General features: G+C 45.6%; 2 protein-coding genes across 6 annotated transcripts in view; both read right to left on the bottom strand.

Annotated features, from left to right (window-relative positions):
• Positions 1-62: 62 nt before the first annotated feature.
• Positions 63-4,641, bottom strand: VAMP3 (vesicle associated membrane protein 3). Its single transcript, XM_059487482.1, has 5 exons — positions 4,405-4,641; positions 3,193-3,274; positions 1,895-2,053; positions 1,234-1,285; positions 63-484 (listed from the first exon to the last, which is right to left on the bottom strand). Coding segments are annotated over exons 1-5 (315 nt in total). The 5' UTR covers positions 4,407-4,641; the 3' UTR covers positions 63-464.
• A 1,505-nt stretch (positions 4,642-6,146) lies between these two features.
• CAMTA1 (calmodulin binding transcription activator 1) overlaps positions 6,147-20,396 on the bottom strand; it is a 241,005-nt gene continuing 226,755 nt past the window's right edge. For 3 of the 5 annotated variants that reach the window (XM_059487703.1, XM_059487706.1, XM_059487704.1), the window contains 2 exons: positions 18,641-18,671; positions 6,147-9,671 (listed from right to left, as the gene is read on the bottom strand). In XM_059487703.1, coding sequence (XP_059343686.1) covers positions 9,639-9,671; positions 18,641-18,671 — 64 coding nt within the window. In that variant the 3' untranslated portion in view covers positions 6,147-9,638. Of the gene's footprint in view, positions 9,672-15,237; positions 15,420-18,640; positions 18,672-20,396 lie in introns of all 5 variants that reach the window. The other 2 variants (XM_059487707.1, XM_059487702.1) reach the window with 2 other exon arrangements.

Genomic DNA, 20,396 nt, shown 5'->3' with positions numbered 1-20,396 from the left:
CCCCGCTCCCACACACCCGCGCCACGTGCGCCGCGCCCCGCGGACAGAGGAGGAGGCGGAGGCGGGGTCGGAGCCGCTTTATTGGAGGAGACCGCGCGCGGGGGGCGTGGCCAGCGCGGGCGGAGGCGCCGCCCCGCCCCTCACGCGGCGCCGCACGCGGCCCCCGTGCGCGCGCATGCCCCGCAGCCACGTGCGGCGCCGACCCCGCCCCTGGGCGTGGTCGGAGCGAGGGGCGGGGCCGAGGGGCGGGGCCCGGCCCAGGGAGGCACCGTGAGCTGTGCTGGTTAGTAATTAATGACAGGAGTGTCTTAAGGCCACCAGTAAGGTTAGTTAACGTCTCGGTAATCAAAATAGGTTTGCTTTAAACAGCAGTAAACGGGCTGAGAAGGCAGCAGGTTTGAAGTGGAGAGGCTGAAGTAGATTCCCAAAGGCACCTTCAGTTGAATTGAATTTCTTCTTGTAATTCATGAATACACACTCCAGACTACAAAGAGAAGAAAAAGGTTGGATGATGTCCTTCAGCCCCTCGCCATAACAATCCTGCCTTTTAAGAATTTAAGATAATAAAGATAAATCCCTCTTAAATCTAAGAATTTGCCCATGTTGGTTTTCTTAGTTTTTTCCCTTGCGCTTGTACACCAGGACTATGTCTCTGATTTCAGTGGTTACTGCTGTGTTTGTTACTGTTACAGCACAAACTTGAAAACTTTGTCTTCCCTTTAAACCCTTGGCAATTACATGAAGACTCAAAGACTGAACCATTCCATCCATGGCTCTCTATCCTAACCCACCTTTAGTCTCATTTCACCCAGCAGCCAAACCTCTGCTCAAAGGCTCCCTGGTACAGCAGTGCACTCGTAACTGCCACAACAAAGCAGGAAGCCAAGGCAGATGATAAGAGCTCTCAGACAAGGACAGAGTGTGGAATCTCATGTTACACTTCTGCAGCTGTAAAATAAACCCAGGTCTGCTCCTGGTTTCCAAGCCCTTCCTGTTTTCACTTTCACCTTTGTCACCCTCACTCCTGGGTGAGATTCCAGCACTGGAGCTCCCACATTATCACAGCGTGCCACTCACTGCATGCAACTGCTGTTAAATCCATCACTGCTATTTCAAATTCATTTTGGATATATTTCCATCTGAGTATCCTCCCTTTGCCTACACTGTACCAGTCAGCAAATTAACACTATCCATTCCAAACCCAGGAGAAATCCCCATTTTGGTCAAACTTACCAATAATGATGATGATGATAATGACAACAACACCTATCAATATTGCCCACATCTGTGAAAAAAAAAACAAACATACAACACTTACTCCACACCATGCAACAGCACCAAGTGCCCCTCAGGGAACAGGAAATCAGCCCCTGCAAGGGACTTTCAGCACTCTCTGTCAGATCTAAAGTGGCAAGCAAAGGTTCTCCAGTCAGCAAGCTCAATCCACTACCAGCACTCAGAGGTGGCAGGCCATGCACACAGGCACACAGAGCAATAAGGGTTTCTTCACAAAAAGCCTGTCCCAATAAATGCACAAGCTGTTGTGTTACTCACCAAAGATGATTCCAACCTTTGGCAACAGCTACAAGTACAGGAGTCTGAGTGAGCTTCTTCTAATACTTTCTAATACTTCCCCACACATTAATTCAAGCTATGCATTTTTAACCTTTTCTTCTTGTTTCTCAAGATTACTGACATGCTTCCCTTCTGGCCATTACCAGACAAGACCCTGCCTAGGGCAGCACAGCCAGTAACACACTGTTTGTTAATTTAATGCCATGCTTTAAAAACTAGATGCTGTGACTTACAAAACACTGGCTAAACACTTTCTGCCTTGTGAGACACAAACTGTGAAGTGCTCCAGGCACAGAGCAGGCTCACAGGCCAGGGTTACCTTGCAGTTCTTCCACCAGTACTTCCTCTTCAGCTTGGCCGCGCTGGTCTCGAACTGGGAGGCTCCTGCTTGCAGGGCATCAGCGCGGTCATCCAGCTCTGACAGCTTCTGATCCCGCTCCAGGACCTTGTCCACGTTCACCCTCATGATGTCAACAACCTGCAGCAGTGCAGTGAGAGACCACACAGTGCAGCACAGCCAGAGATAGCTCCACAAGGCACTCAGTGTTTTCTCACAAGCAGGAGCTATTATCTTTTAGTATATGCAGCCACAAGGTTAAAGAAAACTACGAGATCCACCTGTGGCTAGAAGCCCTGAATGCCTACTTTATAAAGTCAGTTGTGGTATGGTTTCTCTGGGTCTGGATTGAAGGCACTGAGACAGCAGTTCACGTTCACACTCAGGTGTTTATTGTTTCTTATCACTAAAACAGTCTCACTGCTGTGAGTTCAGCAGCTTTTCATTAGAAGGCACAAAATGGCCAACAATCTCTTGGTACAAGGGCTTCAGACTAAACTGTCCAATTAAGAGCTGACACCTGGATTATTTCCCCTTTTAACCCAATAACTGATCCCACAGGGCTGCAATGCAGACTTTTCTGCCCAATTACAAAATGCCACCCAAACCCATGGAGAAGAAGGAAGAAGAAGCATGAAGAAGAAACTCAACACCCTGTGCCCTCCATCGTGCTGCCATTCACAACACACTAAAAATCCCAAAACCTCAATTTCTCACCAAGTGATACACCTACACTGCTCTCCGTAATCTATTTCACACTTTTGTGGGTTCCAGCCTATCTTGAAGTCTGGGAAACTTTCTCCATGAATGAGGGTCAGAGTCAGTGCTGCCCTGGGGGTCAGGGCACCCCAGAGCAGACAGGGAAATATTCCCAGTGCTCTGGGTTTCCACAGTCAGCAGTGCTGGCATGTCTTCAAACCTGGGAAAGACTTCCTGACTTGCCTCAGAAGGAGTTGAGGAAAATAAACATGATAGCAAACCACGCCAAGAAATACTTGCCAGCCAGCCTGGCTTTTGGATTCCACAAAAATCACATTGGTAGCCAGCTCTCATAGCTACTGATGAAAAAAAACGCTTGTTCTCTGTAAACAAAGGTTTTTGTCTTTACTTATGCCAACTCCTCAAGCACCAAGACTGCTGCTAATGTTTGCACACTGGGAACCTCTCTTTGCTTCCCCTTCATATAATGAAGGGAAAACTGCTTTGGAAAAAAACAACCCCTTTAATTGCACATGTTTCCTTCAGGAAGAGGCTGACACTACTACCAGAGCAGACTTTACCTCATCCACTTGGTGCTGGGTTTGCTGCAGCCGGCGATTGCTGCCAGCAGCCATGTTTGAGCTCCCAGGGACATTGGCCGACCTGCAGTAAAGAAAGGCATCATTACACACCTGACAGTCCTGAAAACCGGGAATTTGTATCCTTGTAATAAACACAAGGCAGTTTATTACTGGAAAAATGGTGTTTTAACAGCTGACAGTGGGTGCAAGTTGTGCAGCATCCCAAAGATCCTTCCAACAAATTGCCTGCTGTGCTAAGAGGCAGCAGGGGTTTGCAATGAGGCAGGGACAGCTCCAACAACACTCCAGAGGCCTCAAAGAGTGAGCAGTGAGGGCTCAGGGTGTTCTCTCTTTCCCAAATGAACACAAGTACTAAGTTTCAAGCAATAGTAGTTTACGAAAAATTAAATACAAAAACTTAATACTTATTATAACTATGTGATTTTCCACCGATGCTTCTCTATTCTCTTGAAATGGTTGATACGGAGCAAGAGAAAGCACCAGAAGGAAACAGTATTTGGAAAACACAAAATGTAACTTCAGTCAGCTTTAAATTTGTAACAGAGTTCTTTTCACCATCTTTATAATGGATGCAAGAGCTTCTGTACATACTCCTCATTACCTTTTCACCACCTGGCCAGGTTTTTAATGCGTATCTCTAAAACTATCTGCACTCAATTTCCTTTCCCATGTTCTTAGTTCTTTTACATCAGAAGCTTGTTTAGTTTATCCTGGCACTCCAAACAGCCAAGTCCGACTGTTTCCTGTATTTACACATTTGCACATTGGCTTTATCTCGCCCGTAATGAGCACAGGCACAAGGCGGGAGCCAGGGCAAAGCTCGGACCGACGCTGTCACTGTTTGGTGCCACCCTCCGGTGCCGCTTCAGCGCCGGTCCCAGGTGAGCAGGCTCGGAAATGACAGCGCTTCCTGCGAGCTCCCAAACACAGCAACGCCCGGTGCCCGGCGGGCGCTGTCCCGGCAGGGCGGGCCCTGCCCTCAGACGCGCCCGGGGCCGCGGGACAGCCGGGCCTGCGCAGCCCGGGCCAGCGCCCCGCTCCCGGCCCGAGCGGCGCCTCAGGCGGGGCGGCCCAAGCACGGCCGGGCCGGGCCGGGCCTCGCCTCCGCCGTGTCCGCCCCTCCCGGAAGCCCCTGCCCCCGCCGCCCCGGGCCCGCCCGCTCCCCAGATCCCCCGCTCGCCCCGCACTCACATTCTGGCGGAGGGACGAGAACGGGGCCGCGGCGGCAGCGCCCGGGCGGGTCCAGCGGGAACTGCGCGCGGCGCCCCGCGCTGACGAGTCACGGGGCGGGCCCGGGGCGGGCTCGGGGCGGGATTGGGACCGGGACGATGGGCGAGGGCCGAGATCGGGGCGGGCTCAGGGCGGGATTGGGACCGGGACCGGGACGATGGGCGAGGTCGGAGCGATGGGCGAGGGCCGGGCCCGGGGCGAGCTCGGAGCAATGGGCGAGGGCGGGGCGCGGTCAGGGCGGAGGGCGGGGCGGTGGCTCTGGGGCGGGGCCTGGGGCGGGGCCATGGCCGGGTCCCCGCAGGCCGCGCTGCGGCCGCTGGGGGGCGCTGTGCCGGCCCTGCCCGCTCCGGACGGTGACGGGAACGGGAACGGAGAGAGCGGCCGGGCACGGACACGGGGATGGACAGACACGGACATACGGACTCGGACATGGAGACACAGCCACACAGTGACAGGGACACGGACTCACGGACACACAGCCACAGCCACGCGCATTCCGTGGTGTTGTCACTCGTGTCCGTGCAGCGCACGAGGGGGGCCGGGGGTGTCCTTGTCCCTGTCCCTGTCCCTGTCCCGGCTCCAGGGCCGCCCGGCGGGATCCCCGCTCTCGCTGCCCGGTCCCGGCGGGCCCGGAGCCGCTCGGTGCTCTCGGTGCCCGGAGCAGGGCCGGTCACACGCCGGGCTCGGTGCTGTCGGTGCCCGGAGCAGGGCCGGTCACACGCCGGGCTCGGTGCTGCTCCCGTAGGAGCCCCGGGGCTGCTCCGCCAGGGAACACCGGCCTCCGCTGGGAGGGAGGCACTGCCGGCCTTTGCCTCACGCGTTTTGAGTTATCTGTTCTTTTTCCCCCTCATTAAACTTTATCTCACCCCGGGCATTTTCCCCCCTCATGTTTGGTCTTCAGTTCTCTCCCGCCACGCCCCGGGGATAAGGGAGGAGGTGCCTTCCTTCAGGACCGGGTCAGCCTGCCTGGATGGTAAATAACCCAGCAGTTAACAGCCATGTGAGATGGAAAAATGGGAGCAATTTGGAGAATTAAATGCTGATTTATTCTAAAAGAGAAACTTAATTAAACTTTCTCTGCAGTCAAGAAGAAACTCTCTTATTGAAGTCTCGAATTCAGTTGTGGAGCTGGGTTTTGGAAGAGCTTGCTCATAATGGTACTAACACGGTCCCTGATAGACCAGATTAATTTATTGAACCTGCTTTCAGGTTTGCCTGCCGGGCTGGCCATGTAGTCTGGTACAAGTTTTGCTCTCGAGGGCCAGTTCTTAAATAACATAAGTAACATATAAGTTCACAAGTAACATATTTGATTAGTGCAATAGTTATTGTGTCTCAGTTAATTGTATCATTAAACGTGACCTCTCAGGTTTCTGCATCAGCAGCCCTCTTGAATTCTGCCGTTTGGCTCTGCTTAACAGGATTAAGCATTCTGCCACCAGCTCTTTATGGTTTCTCACAAAAAACCCTGGAAGTGATTGCCCACTGAAGAGAAACTGCAAACAAAACTCTGGGGCTGCACCTGCTCGCAGGAAAGCTGTGGACTGTCACATCATAACCCCAAAGAAATCAGATGCAATATTCTTACAAGGTCCTGCAGAGCACAAACTTTTTTTTTTTTTTTGTGGTTCCTTAGAGTGACTAAAGCAATACTTTGTTCTCAAAGCAGGATGGAAAAGATGTGTTCAGAAGAAGGCACACACTTTGTATGGGGAAATTTTCTTTTTTTAATTTACAGCAGAAAGAATATAAAGCATTCAGAAAACATTTTCCATATTTTAAGGGCAATTCAAAACATTTTGCATGGTTCCAGCAGCTGAGTTCTTCAACAGATCCATTGATTCAGTGATGCTTTACATGCACAGTTACAAAAATAAAACTTACAAAAGAGAAGACATCTATACTAGTTTTACATGCAAGTCTTGGGGACCCCCCATTGGGCACCAGCTATTGTGTGGAACTGCCATAAGCGTGCAACCAGAGAGGGGGTTCATGTTATATTCTGTATTTCTTTCACACAGTATTACTGCTGTCGAATGTGTTTCACAAAGGAGCGATTCTATTATCAGAAGACAGAAGATCTGGCTCCTGGCACTTGGGAATTCAAATTTTCCTAGAAAGCTGCACTTACTTACATCTTAGGTGAAAATTAAGTTCCACAACCAAGGAGAGGGATCGAAGAAATCACTTCACTGCGGGGGAGAGCTGCTCCCTGCCCAGTGACACACACTGAAGGGTTTCTGCCCGACACAACAAAGCACTTGGGAGCTGGGCTGGCCCTGAGCACGCCAGCAGCCCTGGAGCTGCGCTGCAGCACTGCCTGCATGCTCCACAGCCAGCACAGCCTTAAACGTTTGGCTGAAGCAGGATCTAGGTTAGTAGATACACCACCAGGCCCATGGATCTGGAAGAGTAAATTTGAAATAGCTCTGTATATTACTGAATGGTTTTCTGTAAAGACGAGGAGTTAGAACATTTCCACTGAGGTCACTACTCTTGTTAGGAACGGATCAATTCTATATTGTCACGTTACTGGCTGATGGGTGCAATATTTCGGTTTCCAAATGTCAAGAGTTCTTCCAGTACTAATACAGAGCATTTCCAATTCATTCCAAAGGAGATTCTTCAGCTTCTCCTGTTCTGTTTTGGCGTGAGAGGAGAATTTAATGGTTAAGGTTCCAATTGCAGACAGTAAATCAGGCCATGAGGCTGCCCACAGGCACAGTGTGAGCACCAGGCCATTTGTTTTGCTTTTTTCCCTTTTTTTTAAAATTGAATCAGGTCATAAAGCAGCAGTTCAGAAATGTACAAGAGAATTCTGATAATGAGCTATAGCACATCTACTGTAATTCAATGCTGGCAGTGAAAAGAAGTAATTAAAAACAGGTACAATTATAGAAAAGGCACCAAGAGCACTGACCCCAGTTTTTTTGCCACAATCTTTGTTTTTACTCTTCTTTTAAAGACACCAGTTTCAAAGCTTCCTATGTGTGAATATTTTTTGGCTTCACAACAAGCCTTGCGTTTAAACATTGCAGTTGGTGGCCGGGATCAAGCAAGAACAACTATTCCAAAACTAACAATCTCAAATTTACACAAGTTCATTCAGAAATTTTAAACTGCCACGAGCGAGACAAACAGACAGGAGCAGTTTCTGATCTCAGACACATGTACGTGACCCACAAGTAATGACACGGACTTCAGGAGTTTCTTCCCTTACATTCCTGTGTAATGAGGATCAGAACTGGTTCCCATTGTTGAGAATCTGTGACAGTTTTAAATTAGTAGCTCAATTTTTAAAAAAATCTAATTTCTTTGGCTCCTCACTATGTGGAAATAGCAATATACCATGACACCCCTACAGGATCAGTTTGCATCTTTTTTTTTTAAGTTTTACTTAATTTTTTAAAATTTTTTGTGCAATTTTTATTACATTTTCTGACTTCCAGCAGGAGATATGAAAATGTGAAACATATTTTCTACTTTCGTACTATTTATTTATTTTTTTTCATTTTATGTTCATTCTAAGTGTTCTTTATTGGAGTGAGTGTATGGTGTTAAGCTAGATACGGTTTTTGTACTCTTATGATTATCTGCTTTGCAAAAGTAACTTAATTTTCTTAAGCAATATTAGCATTCACATTACTTGGCACCATTGGCAAAAAAAAAAAGAAAAAAAAAAGAAAAAAAAAAGACGGGGGTAAAAAAAAAGAAGGAAGGAATACATAAATTAAACCCAACTGAACCAAACTCCTGGTAGCCAAAATCAAATGTAAACATATCCTTTTTTTCTTTTTTTTTTTTTTTAAAGTAATGTTGCTCTGCCTTTTTTTTCCTAAGTCTAAATACAGTAGCTCTTTTTTGCCATTTAGTCATGCTTTAGCAAAAATGTTCTTCTAAAGAACATTTAAAATAAAGTTTCTTATAGTGAAATAAAGTTTTTGTTTCATTTTACAGACCATAGCCACTAATGCTTTGCTTTGTTCATTTCTTTTTCTTGAGTTCATGCACATATCTCTTTAATATATACAATATGTACAAACAATACATCCACACTCTTCTCGTTCATTCAGACAAAACTATACAAATAATAATTTTATCTTGCCAAGTTATTGACCCTTTGTGAATAAAATATTTAGTAATTAATCAATATATTCCCTTTCAAATATTTTTTTCTCATTTTCCATTTCTACCTTCTATATATACAGAAACTGTCCAGATTTTGATGAAGTAGCCAAAATAAGAAATTTACTGGCCAGAATGCAGCACCACTGATCTTTAGGTGGCATAAAATGTCCAGGCAACATATGTACGTGACTCTGCAAAATGACAAGAGGTTTGACAAGTACACAAGAGAAAAAGCTACATGTTTTACAAATTATTTGAGAACTTAATTAAAACAATAGTACATGAAGGTAAGGCTAGAAAATAAAGTGCTGAATATGAGAGAAAGTACATGACAGTTGATATGTTTGCAGGTTCTAGTAAAAATACAAAACAAAAAAAAGTGTAAAACTTGCTTAAGCTGCTCTCTCCATTCCTCATGCAATACCCGTGTCTCTCATCCACCAAACCCCTCCTGAAAGTTCCCACGGGATGTATTAAAAACCTGCAGATTTAAAAAGTTGCATTAAGTGTGCTGTAGAGGTTTAAATAAAACACAAAGGACAGGAGTGCGAAGGAAATGAGGATGCATGGACCCAATAAAGATGTACTGATCTAAGCCCCTCCACTGAGACTCTCAAAGCTTCAGTTTCTTGGAGATGACTGACAGGTGCAGGAACAGCATTCTTGTGTTGCTTGTGCATTCCCACCTTTTCTGAACAATATTTTTGGTATAATATTTGTACAGTTCCACATGTTGTTTAATACAGCCCTATATGAAAAGGATAATTAATTAATCGCTTCTTCCTTCCTCCTCGGAGAATGAAGCAACTCACGATTTCCTCCTGGTGTCTTGTTTTCCCCACGATCCAACAGAAGATTGAGTTCCAAGATGTCTTGCTGAACAAATTAAAAGTTGTCCATGAAAGTGCAAATGCAATGACCAAAACATTACTGTTAAAATCCTGCAGCTGGTATTTCCAGAACTGCAGTGGGTATTTTTGTTGTTGTTGCATGTCTCTGCTAAAAACAGAAAATGAAAACAGTCTGAAAAGCAATGTCACATTGCTACGGGATGCTGCTGCGTATCTTCAAGTTCCTTGGCCTTTTTCAATTCTTTCACTCTGAAAAAACAAAGAGGAGCTATGTAACACTTCTACTACAAATCTCTTGCAGACAGAACAATGACAAGGATTCATCACTCCAACCTCCCGTGCAGAAGAGGCAGCTCCCAGAGACACGAGAGGAAGGCAACACCTTCCCAACACCACAAACAGCTGGGAAGTGCAAGAAAGGCCACTGGGGATCCCAAACAAACACCTTTGGAGAGACACACTTGGTTCCACTGCTTTTCCTCAGTGCTGGGATTGATTCTGGTGTCAGCCTGATCCCTTAGGGTTCCCTGGACTGCTGGTCCTGCCTGACCCTGCAGCTGCTCACAGCAAAGGGGTGTCCTTTGTTCAGTGCTGTTCCTTCTCTCCACACAGTGCTCAGGCAGTGACAGCACAGTGGGGGAAAATCAGCCTGTCCAGCTTGGAAAGGAAGCCTGGAGTGTACAGAGAACCTCACAGAAGGAAGTGCTTATGTACAAGCACAAGACCTGGTATGGGTGTGAAGAAAGGCACTTTGCTTCTCAAGTTCTCCAGCTGCTGTGCCCTGTGTTTATCACGCTGCTGGCAGCATGGTTTGTGCTGTCCCAGCAGGGCAGGACGCTGTGTGCCAAGGGAGATGAACCTGCAGTGTGGAAGTCACTCCTCCTATGTGTGGCCAGTTCTGAACTTTCCCAAATGCATCCATAATCACCTCCTCTAACTCATCAACACAAGAACTAACCATCACTGAGAGCTGAAAGAGTTAAAGGGTGAAAAGAAGGGAATAAATTCAATCCCATCAAGTGGAGCAGAGCTCTGCACTGGAGCTGGGCAGCAGGAATAATTCTGCTCAAACTAAGAACCTGGCTGTGTGCAGTGGAAAGGAGCCAGAACAGATCCAAAGGCATTCCTGTGCTGCCCAGCTGTGCTTGGGGCTGGCTCTGCCTCCCCTTGCAGGGAGTTCCTCTGCACTGAGATCCCTTTGCCACCTGCCTCCACATGTCTACCCTCTGCTCCTGCAAGGGAAGTCCCCTGCAAAAGGAGCAGATTACAGCAAAAAAAAAAAAAAAAAAAAAGAAAAAGATTTAGCTAAGCCTGTACAGGCTCAAGTGCTCATGTGATGCTGCAAAAACTTGAAAGGACAAGTAACAAAGGTATAGTACAAAAAATAGTGTCAGAGATGCAAGTCTGTGTTAGGCAACCAGCTAGAAGTGAAAGAATGTAACAAATCCCAAGTAAATAAAAGTAAAAATACACATCAGGAGAGCTGAGCAGCAGCAATGACAGTTTGTAGCTACTGTGCACAGACTTACACCCACACATCTTTTGGCTCTTGCACCAGCCTGCTAATTAAGGATAGAATCAAGGCTATAAATTGATCTCTATAAATACACCTCCATCTCACCATTTTATTTATTCATTTTTCTGCATGTACTATTAGTCAGAAGCACAGTGAAAAGGGAGCTGGCTGCTTCTACCTCTGTTTTAGTTGACTCAAAGGCTCTAGCACTCAAATGCATTCTTAGTATTTGTGAAATGTGGCCAACAGGGGTCAAATCAGACTAACCTGTACACAGGTTAGACCTTTTAAAATTATTCTAATTTCACTGCTGGAGAATATCATGTATGGAAGGAAAGACAGCTTCACAGAGAAATCTTCAGGAAGATTTTGGCTCTACACAGGCTGGGGTCTAAAAGAGCCTGTAGACATCAAGAGGCTCCAGCACTGCACAGAAGGCAGCACAAGCCTCCAAGTTTGTTCTCTAAGAGTTCTAAGTTCACTGGGGTTTTTCATGCTGGGTACAGCCAGATCCCCTTTTCATTGCAGGAAACACAGGAGGGCTGAAACAGTAAGCCAAAACAGTGACAAATGACAAGTTACTCATCTTAGTACATCTACTTTTATTTTCTTGGTGCACAAAAGCAGCCTCTCCCTTGAATTTTTAAGTAATATTTCTAGTAGTACACCATTTAGGAGCAGGAGAGCCAGAATCCCTGGTGCTGTGCTAGAAAAGATGTTGTGTCTCTGTGCAATGGACAATTTCAAAGCTTAGATTAGCTGTGTTTAAGGTACCATCAATTAATGCATGGTTTGCAGTGCAACTTCCAAGTGTTTTCTGTTGCACTTCAGTACTGTAATGTAAAATTAACCTGTTATTACAGATCTCTCACTGAGAACATGCACATTGAATAAGCTGTTGGCTCTTAGTGAGACATGCTATTCCTTACTTCAGCACTTCACATGCAAGGGCTACACTAACAAAGCACTTCCACTGAAGAATGCAAGACATGCTTTGCTGCAAACTTCAACCTACAGCATGCAATATCTGCACTGGTGCACAACTATTGCATCTGTTTGCCTGGAACACACATGCCAACAGAAGTTCATTATTGCAGCACTCAGCATTTGCACTAAAACAGGTCCTGGTTCAGAAACAGAATCACAGAATCATAGAATGTAAAGGGTGGGAAGAGACCTTGAAGATTTTCTAGCCCCAACTCCCCTGCCATGGGCAGGGACACCTTCCACTCTCCCAGGGTGCTCAAGGCCACGTCCAACCTGGCCTTGAACACTTCCAGGGATGGGGCAGCCACAGCTGCTCTGGGTAACTTATTCCAGTCTCATAATCCTCACAGAAGAAAAAAATTCTTCTTAATATCTAAACTAAAATCCCCCTCTTTCAACTTGTATCAATTACTCTTCACCCTATCACTACAGTTCTGGAGGAAAAGTCCCTTTTCAGGTTCCCTGTAGCACCCTCCACACTGGAAGGTGCTGTGAGCTCTCCACACAACCTTTTCTTCTCCAGGCTGAGCAGCCCCAATTTTCTCAGCCTGTCTTTGTAGGGGAGGTGCTCCAGTCCTCTCTTACCAACTTCACAGCATCCTTTGGACTTGCTCCAACAGTCCCATGTCCTTCTCTTGTTGGGGACACCAGAACTGTGTGCAGGACTGACAAGAGCAGAGTAGAGGGTGAGGATTCCCCCCTCTCCCCCTGGCCATGCTCCTTTGGCTGCAGCCCAGGACACAATTGGTTTCTGGGCTGGGAGTACTCAGGGCCAGCTCATGGGGAGTTTTTCATCAACAATGACCCAAGTTTTTCTCCATGAGGCTGTTTCAAATCATTTCTCCACCCAGCCTGTCTCTGTGTGTGTGACTGCCCAGACCCAGGTGTTGGACCTTGAACTTTACTCTGCTCCTGAGGTTCAGTCCCACCTCTGCAGCCTGTGCAGGTCCCTCTGGATCCATCCCTTCCCTCCCACACAGCTCAGTGCTCTCAGCAAACTCACTGAGGGTGCCCCAAATGCCCCTGACCAAGATGTTGAACAGTATCAGCCCCACTATGACCCCACTCATCACTGGCCTCCACAGGGACCATAAACCACTGACCACACATGGCCAAGCAGCCAGTTCTTCATCCACCCAGGGGTCCATCCCCAAAACCATGTCCCTCCCATTTAGAGACAAGGACATGGGACAGAGTCAAACACTTTGCATTTGCACCACTTTCCTTCTTTCCTTGCTCAGGTGGGATTTACATCATTTATATGCAGGTGTAATAATTACTTCTGAAAACCAGACACAAAACAGTACAGAATTTCCCTGAAGGTACAAACTGAAATCTGCCACAGGTACATAACTAAAAGATGCTATTTAGGATGTAATGGCTTAAAACAAACCCTGCATTGCACAGCATTTACACACTTAGGCCTCAAGATGATAACCACCCAAATTCACTAAGCTACCATATTTTTTTAAAATTATCTACCATATTTTTTAAAATTATCTAACAATTTTTTTTTAAATGATCTCTTTGTGCAATAGTGTGTGTGTGTCCCACTGCAGGTAGGTACTGGGAGTCCTTTATTCCATTAACACACTGCTGGTAGATATGGAAACTTGCAGTCTGCAGCTCTCAGCCTCTCCTCCTCTCTCCAGAGCTCGCCCTGGGATGCCAGGGAAGTTCTTCCTTCTCCTTGGCACCTGCTCACCATGGGCTCTGCAGCAGGCACAGACAAATGAACTGAAATTCCTCCAAATGGTACCAAAAATGGAACCAGTGCATGGCCAGAGTGTCACTGGGAAGCTCTGAGGTGTTGTTGTGAACCTCATGCTGTTTCCTCAAACCATGACAAACAGGAGGTGCCAGAACCAGTGCATGCACCAAGGTAATCATTATCTGAAATGCTTTGTCAAGAGAACCTAAAAATAACTGTCTTCAACCAATTCTTTCTTGGATAGCCTGCACTGCAGCTTTTCCTGTGTCTTAGAAGTCCTTTCAGTCTTTTCTTAACTCTTCTTGAGTTGCTCACTCAGTGGCACTTGATTTGATTACAACAACAGCAGGGGATTGGTATTTCTCTTCATTAATACTCAGAGTAATGAATCCTCAAAATTCCAACTGCAGTTAAAAAATACAGGTTGACCAGGGAAGAATTTTGGACAAATTAAGACCCTAGAGAATAGAAAGTGCTGCTAGGAGAGATTTTAAGTGAACAACATAGCACTGCCTTCATGCTAGGAGGCAATCTTCTTTGGTTAACACTTTTCCAGTCTTAAACTGAGGCAGGGAAGAGAACCCAAGTGTAGCATTTGCAGTTACAAGCATTAATAAACTGCTGCAAGGAAAAGAACACTACTGGGATTTACAGAATTGAACAGCAGAAAGAAATGTTCTTAGAGAAGATGTTTCACTCCAGTCTGGTAGACTTGCAGTGAGATTATTTTTTTAAACAACAGAAGAAATGAGAGCAATGAAGTGACAGCAGCAGGCCAGGTGCTGCTGGATGGTTGCAAACCTCTCCAGGAGTCTACAAGCTCTGTCAGGCTGGTTTGGATCACTTCTGGGAGAGCTGAATGAGGGCTGGAGCCAGGACAGCTCAAGTGATGCCCAGAATGGGAAAGAGGCCCTGACTTTTGCAGCTCTCCAAACAAAAAGCACCAAACTATTCCAGCAGCTCTGAAACCATGCACAGAACTGGGTTTTGACTGTACAGCTGATTTTGCACTGATGAAGCCTTGAACACTTCCCCAGATAACATTCTCCAGACAATAAGCATTTCTAAGGCACAAAGTTATTCCCTCTGCAAGAGCTGAAGAGCAGATGGAAGGAGAAAGCACGTGCAATAGAGATGACCTGAGGTGTCTGAAATCACAGCCATGATGCTGACATACACAAAGGGAAGAGAAGATGATTTCAAACATGAGCTTTGAACCCTGACCCTTGGGAGATACATCCTGGATCCCAAACTGCTCCAGCCAGCCAAAGTTTCTGCCCCTCACACCGTGTTGCTCACTTGGACAGTGCACAGGGGTGCATCACCAGGTGCTGAAGCAATGTAGAAAGCAACAGCCCCAGCAAGTGGCAGCTCCTCTCCCCATGCCCTCCCAGTCCTGGACAGGCTCTCAGCACATGAACCAGCCCTGCTCAGAGAAGGTCTCAGCAAAGGATGGCTCCATGGGTAAAGCATAACACAAAGCTGCTCCATCAGAGTGACTCTAATGCCCAGCCAAGGAAATGCTGAATGAATCCAAATGCTGAAGATCAGTTCACAGGACAGGGTGCAAGAGCCAGAGAAGGCTGGCTGGTGAGTTTTACCTGTTGCTCTGAGAGCTGATATAGCCTGTGGGATATTTAAGACAAGGGAGATCTTGCCTTTTTCCAGATACCTCATTTAGGCAGCAAAACAAAAAAGACAGAAAGGCCCAATAAGAACAACACCCCAGAGCATGCAGTCTGCAATTTAATACACACATCTGAGCTCCAAACACAGTCAGCCCCTACAAGAGGGAAATGAAAAAAGAAATTACTTTGAAAACTTTTGTTGCAGGTACAGTGATGCATATCCCAACATGACATTTTCACACATTGTCCTGGACTCAAACAAATTGGACTTTCCTACCCCTTGAAATTTTCCCCTATTCTTCATCTTACTAAGAGAGGCAAGAAACCAGGAACCTCAATGCAATCTCTGCTGCACTGCACAGATTAAAACCACATTAAAAATACAAGTCCTAGATGCACAGGAGTAGGAAAAGGTTTGTTGCTAAAATGCCAAAAGAGGCAAAAGTATGCAGAGAACAACAAAACACAGCAGATGTTGTTTATTCAGGTATGAAATGCAGGTGTACTTACCACAGAAATTACTTCAGATGCTACACACTTAACTCCCCAAAAGTGGAGAGCAGCATTTAATTAAACTGTGAGAGCATGGTGGGGCAAGGGGGCTTATTGTACATGAAAGGTGAATGAAGGCAGGTTTTATTACTCATTATCATGGGTAACAAGTGCACTTGTTCTGCCCCACAGAGGACAGAAGTTTTGCTGTAGGCAGAAGGTGCCTGACCTGTCATCCCCCTTGAGATGGCAAAGACTCACTCCTTGTGATCTCCTCAGATCATCTCCTGCCAAGGGCAGGGCAGAAAGGGGCACACTGCAGGCAGCCGTGCAGTTTGTTCACCTCTACACCTGGACTGGGAGCAAAACTCTCTTTTGCAGGCGATTACAGAGGATGGTTTGACCAAAATGAAGGCAAACTTTTGTGTAGGGGGGCATGGTGAGTAGCTGAAATCTCTCTACTAAAGCAGGTTTCCTTGAGATGAAAACTGTTACTCAAAGGCAACAGCAACTGGGTTTTTTTCCCCTAAAATATATTTTAATTTCTGCTGCAGAAGGATACCAAGTCTCATTTCACAAGAGTCAGCCAGTAAAATCTCCTGCCTCTTCCTCTTTACTGATCCTGGTCTAATGCCACTCAAATAAATCCAGGGGAAAAAAATCACTCAGTTTGGAAAGTTTTAAAGCTGAAACCCAGGAGCAAATGCTGCAATCATTTCTCTGCACACTCCAACAGCACATGTGCAGGAAACACCCAATTTGTGCAGTACAAACACATCTGCAGGCACTCCCTGAGCAGGGGGGGCTGTGCCAGCCTGTGCCCATCAGCAGCCCTGGGCACACTCCTGGTGTTTGTGCACTCCAGAACACACACCCACACACAGGGTGCTGCCAGAAGGAAAAGCAGCACAGAACTTTTGCCATTACAGACTTACTTTGGCACAACAGCAGCCAGTACACACTGAGATAGCTCACAGTTTACTTTTTCCACCCCATTTCCCCATCCATCACAATCATTGGTCATCCCAGGCAAAACCTGCAAATGCTACCAAACATCCAGAATCTTCTTCCTGCTAATTTCTCATATGCTGTCACATACACAAAGCCTTAAAAGTAAATAATTTCTCCTCCAACACTGACAACTGGCCTCTGCTCACAGCAGAGCCTGCCCTCAGGGCACATCTGGGCCTCTGCCCTATTTCAAACACTCCTACTTCATCTGTTCGTAGTAAAACCTCCAAATTTTAACTTGTAAAAGAACAGGAACATAACAAAAAATGGTAGCACAGAAATTACTATTTGGAAACAAATGTCATTAGCTGCTCCTTTGTTAGCATAAATAGTTAAACAAATAATGGTGTCTGCAGCAGGCCCAGGCTCAATTAATGCTCTCACTCTTGAGTCTTGAAAAGGATCTCTGCAACTCCAAGTCAATGAAACTTGGTCATCAACAATGCAGTTTTATTTTTACAACATTGCATGGACACAAGGGTCCAGGCCACCACTCTCTTGGCTGAAAACAGGAGCAATAAGCACACAAATGTTGAAGTTTCTGGCAGCAGTTTTCTTTTACAAAAAACCTTGCTGCCCTAACAAACTCTCAGGTGTGAGATGGAACAGAGCAGCTTGCTGGCACTTGAGACACATGCCTTGAGAAACCTGTCACAGGAATTCTCCTACTGATACCTAAAGATTTGTAGCTTTTTCATGTACTTGTAGCTTTGTAGGTTTCTAATATACAGTTTTATAGTTTCTAGCACTTTCTTAGCTGTTCAATAGCTAACCCTTTTTAACACATTATGTCACACTCTTGAAATTCTACTTAGTTTTATTTTCAAGAAAAGAACAAGGACATCTTGTTTTGCAGCAGCATTTGAGAGTCAAAACAAGATACAGGGCAAAGAACCTTCTGGAGACACTCCAAGGGGCAGGCCTAGGGGGGAAACCATTGGAGTTACCTGCTAGATACACTAATTAATTAGCCTTATAAAAACTGTACAAATCCTATACCACACATGCTCTTACCTATGTTTTCTGCACCTGAATGCTTTCATTAAAGACCTGCTCTTTGTATTAGCCCTTTAATCTTGTTTGGAAAGCTTTTCTTTTGATTCCAGGCAACACCACCTCTTGCCAGGCTGCTGTCCCACACCCACCCAGCCACTAACATGACTGAGCACACAGGTGAGGGGGCTCTTCATGCTGAGAATGAGACTCCCAACAGATGCTCTCCTGGCACTTACTATAACACAGTTACAGCATCTTCACTTGATTTTTTTTTTCCTTCCCAATATGTGGATTAATAAATGAGATAAACAACTGTCAAAAAGCTGGCCCTGTAAAGGAACCAGATATGTAATTTACCAAAGATCAACTTATAGAAGATAAACTGGTGCTTAACCACCTTTGGGAGTGAAGAGCAGTGTGAGGAGCTCTTCTGCAGAAACAAATCCTCATTTAGAGTAGGCTGCACCTGCAGTGCAGCTTCCTATGATCTACCCTGAATGCTGCTGCAGCCCATGACAACAGAGTTCACTGAGTGTGTGAGTGCAGACCCTGTCAAATTCCAACATCCACTCACAGCCATTTTGGATACTGAAAAAATCCCCCACCAACAATGCCATCTGAGCATGCCCATGATGAATATACATGTCCTTTTTCACACATTCATGCACTGGTAACATCTACTGCAGAGCTCTGTCCTGTTACAAAAGCAGCAGTGTTAGTCATTGCAGTAGGGTTAGTTTATTAAAGATTCTTTCATAGAATTAATGGAGGTGAAACTTACTGGCATATCTCGGCCACAGCCCCATGCAAGCAAGCAGAAAGCAAATATATATTTAAAATGGAAGAGAGGAACTGGCTAGCAGGCAGCTACACTCACCCTTTTGTACAGCCTATGGTCCACCAGAGGGCTTTAGAGTGCAAAACAATACCAAAGAGCCATTAGACACACATGGCAACAACCATACCTTACCCAGAGCTTCACTTCAGGGAGGAGGAGACAGCACTTCTGCTTGCCTGGAGAGAAAGAACCCTTCCCACTCCTGCCTAGGGACTCCTCTTTGCCAGGGAAGTGTCCTGTGTTTAGGTGCTTTAGGGCAGAAAGTTATAAGCAAGTAGAAAAAACCCAACACTGTCATTCCCATGGCATTTCTACTGCATCCTGCCTCCCCTGGCAGCATCACCTCTTTTCTATCTCATCCCAAATGCTACTCCACAGAAAACACTGCAGATCATAATTCCATCTTAGCAATGGTTTAGATATCCTCCAGAAGAGTAAAAGTTTCCTACAAATCAGAGAAAGAGCAGGAAATAGGAGGTTACCTTCCCAAAGCAAGCTGGCTGTACCATACATGAACTCAGCTCAGCAATTCCAAACCCACTGGAGCTCCTGGACTTCCTTGCAGCTCTAGATTTGTCACATCTGGGGATCACTAAGTAGGTGGAGCCTTTCCAAAATTATTAACTATGCAAAGCTTTGGTTCTGCCTCAGGACAGTGAGCCTGGAGGCAGCTGTTAGGGGCAAGCTCTGGCCTGGAATTTAGTCAAGTACAAGCTGACAGCTTTGGGCACCATGGGAAGATGAGTGAAGCTCTCCTGGGAAGCCAGGAAGTTTCTGTTTCATTCTCAATAAAAAACCCTTCTGTGACAGAGCATGTTGATACCATGTTATGCTGATGCATGTTTTTCACTAGATTTTTGAGAATATGACAATAGATGGATAAATATGGGGGGTTTTGTTCAAAGTCAAAAGGAAACAATACATGTCTGACAGTCAGAATGACTCCTGCTGATGAATGATCCCTTATGTCTCCATGACATTCAGCTACTAGAGCTCCAGTATCTTCTCTAAGGGTACATTCAACTAAAACTTACTGATTTTCATGGATTTTTTATGTATTTTCTGATTTTTATCAGCATCTGTGCATCCACTACTCAGAGCTCCAACTGCAGAACCTCTCATTAACTCTCCCAAAACACCTGAAATAACTTCTGGTAGGCAGCAAACATTAAATTCAGGAGATCAGATCCTCAAGGTGATCGAAATCACATTTGAGATATTAAGCCTTTGTGCCAAAAAGTTATTAAACAAAATAGGACAAGAGGACCATTTAAGCTGTTCTGAATGCAAGCAGACAAACAGTACTCATAATTGGTTTAAAGTAGACTTTGATCAATTTTTAACAGGATAAAACCCCACCAAGCAGACCTGGGGAAACCCTGAATAAATCTCACCTAAAGGCTACAGAATAAACTCTTGAGAGTAATTTTTTGGCTCAGCAACAGAATTTGCTCATGGCCAAAGCCTAGGTTAAACCATTCCATTTTTCAAAGGTTGAGTTTCTGAACTTTAAGCATTTACTGCCTTCTCACTTAGCTCACTCACTCTCTCACAACAGACTGCAGCTGGCTTTTGCAGTCTCTTCCCCCAGCTCCATCAACTGGCAGAAATCTGTTACAAGATCCTGTTTGTTTGACATTCCTGTGCATGCTCTCTTTTCTCTCACTCCCTCAGATCTTCCAAAAATAGCTGTCATTTCTATCCCTTGCACTAACAAGGCACTGTGGTTTAAAAAGTAGCTCCACAGTGCCATTTTTATACCACAGAGCATTAACTAACATTAGGTACTAGCTGT

This window comes from Ammospiza nelsoni, chromosome 22, assembly GCF_027579445.1.
Source record: "Ammospiza nelsoni isolate bAmmNel1 chromosome 22, bAmmNel1.pri, whole genome shotgun sequence".
Lineage (NCBI taxonomy): Eukaryota > Metazoa > Chordata > Aves > Passeriformes > Passerellidae > Ammospiza > Ammospiza nelsoni.
Note: the sequence above shows the minus strand (reverse complement) of the source record. Positions and strands in the feature narration are given on the sequence as shown.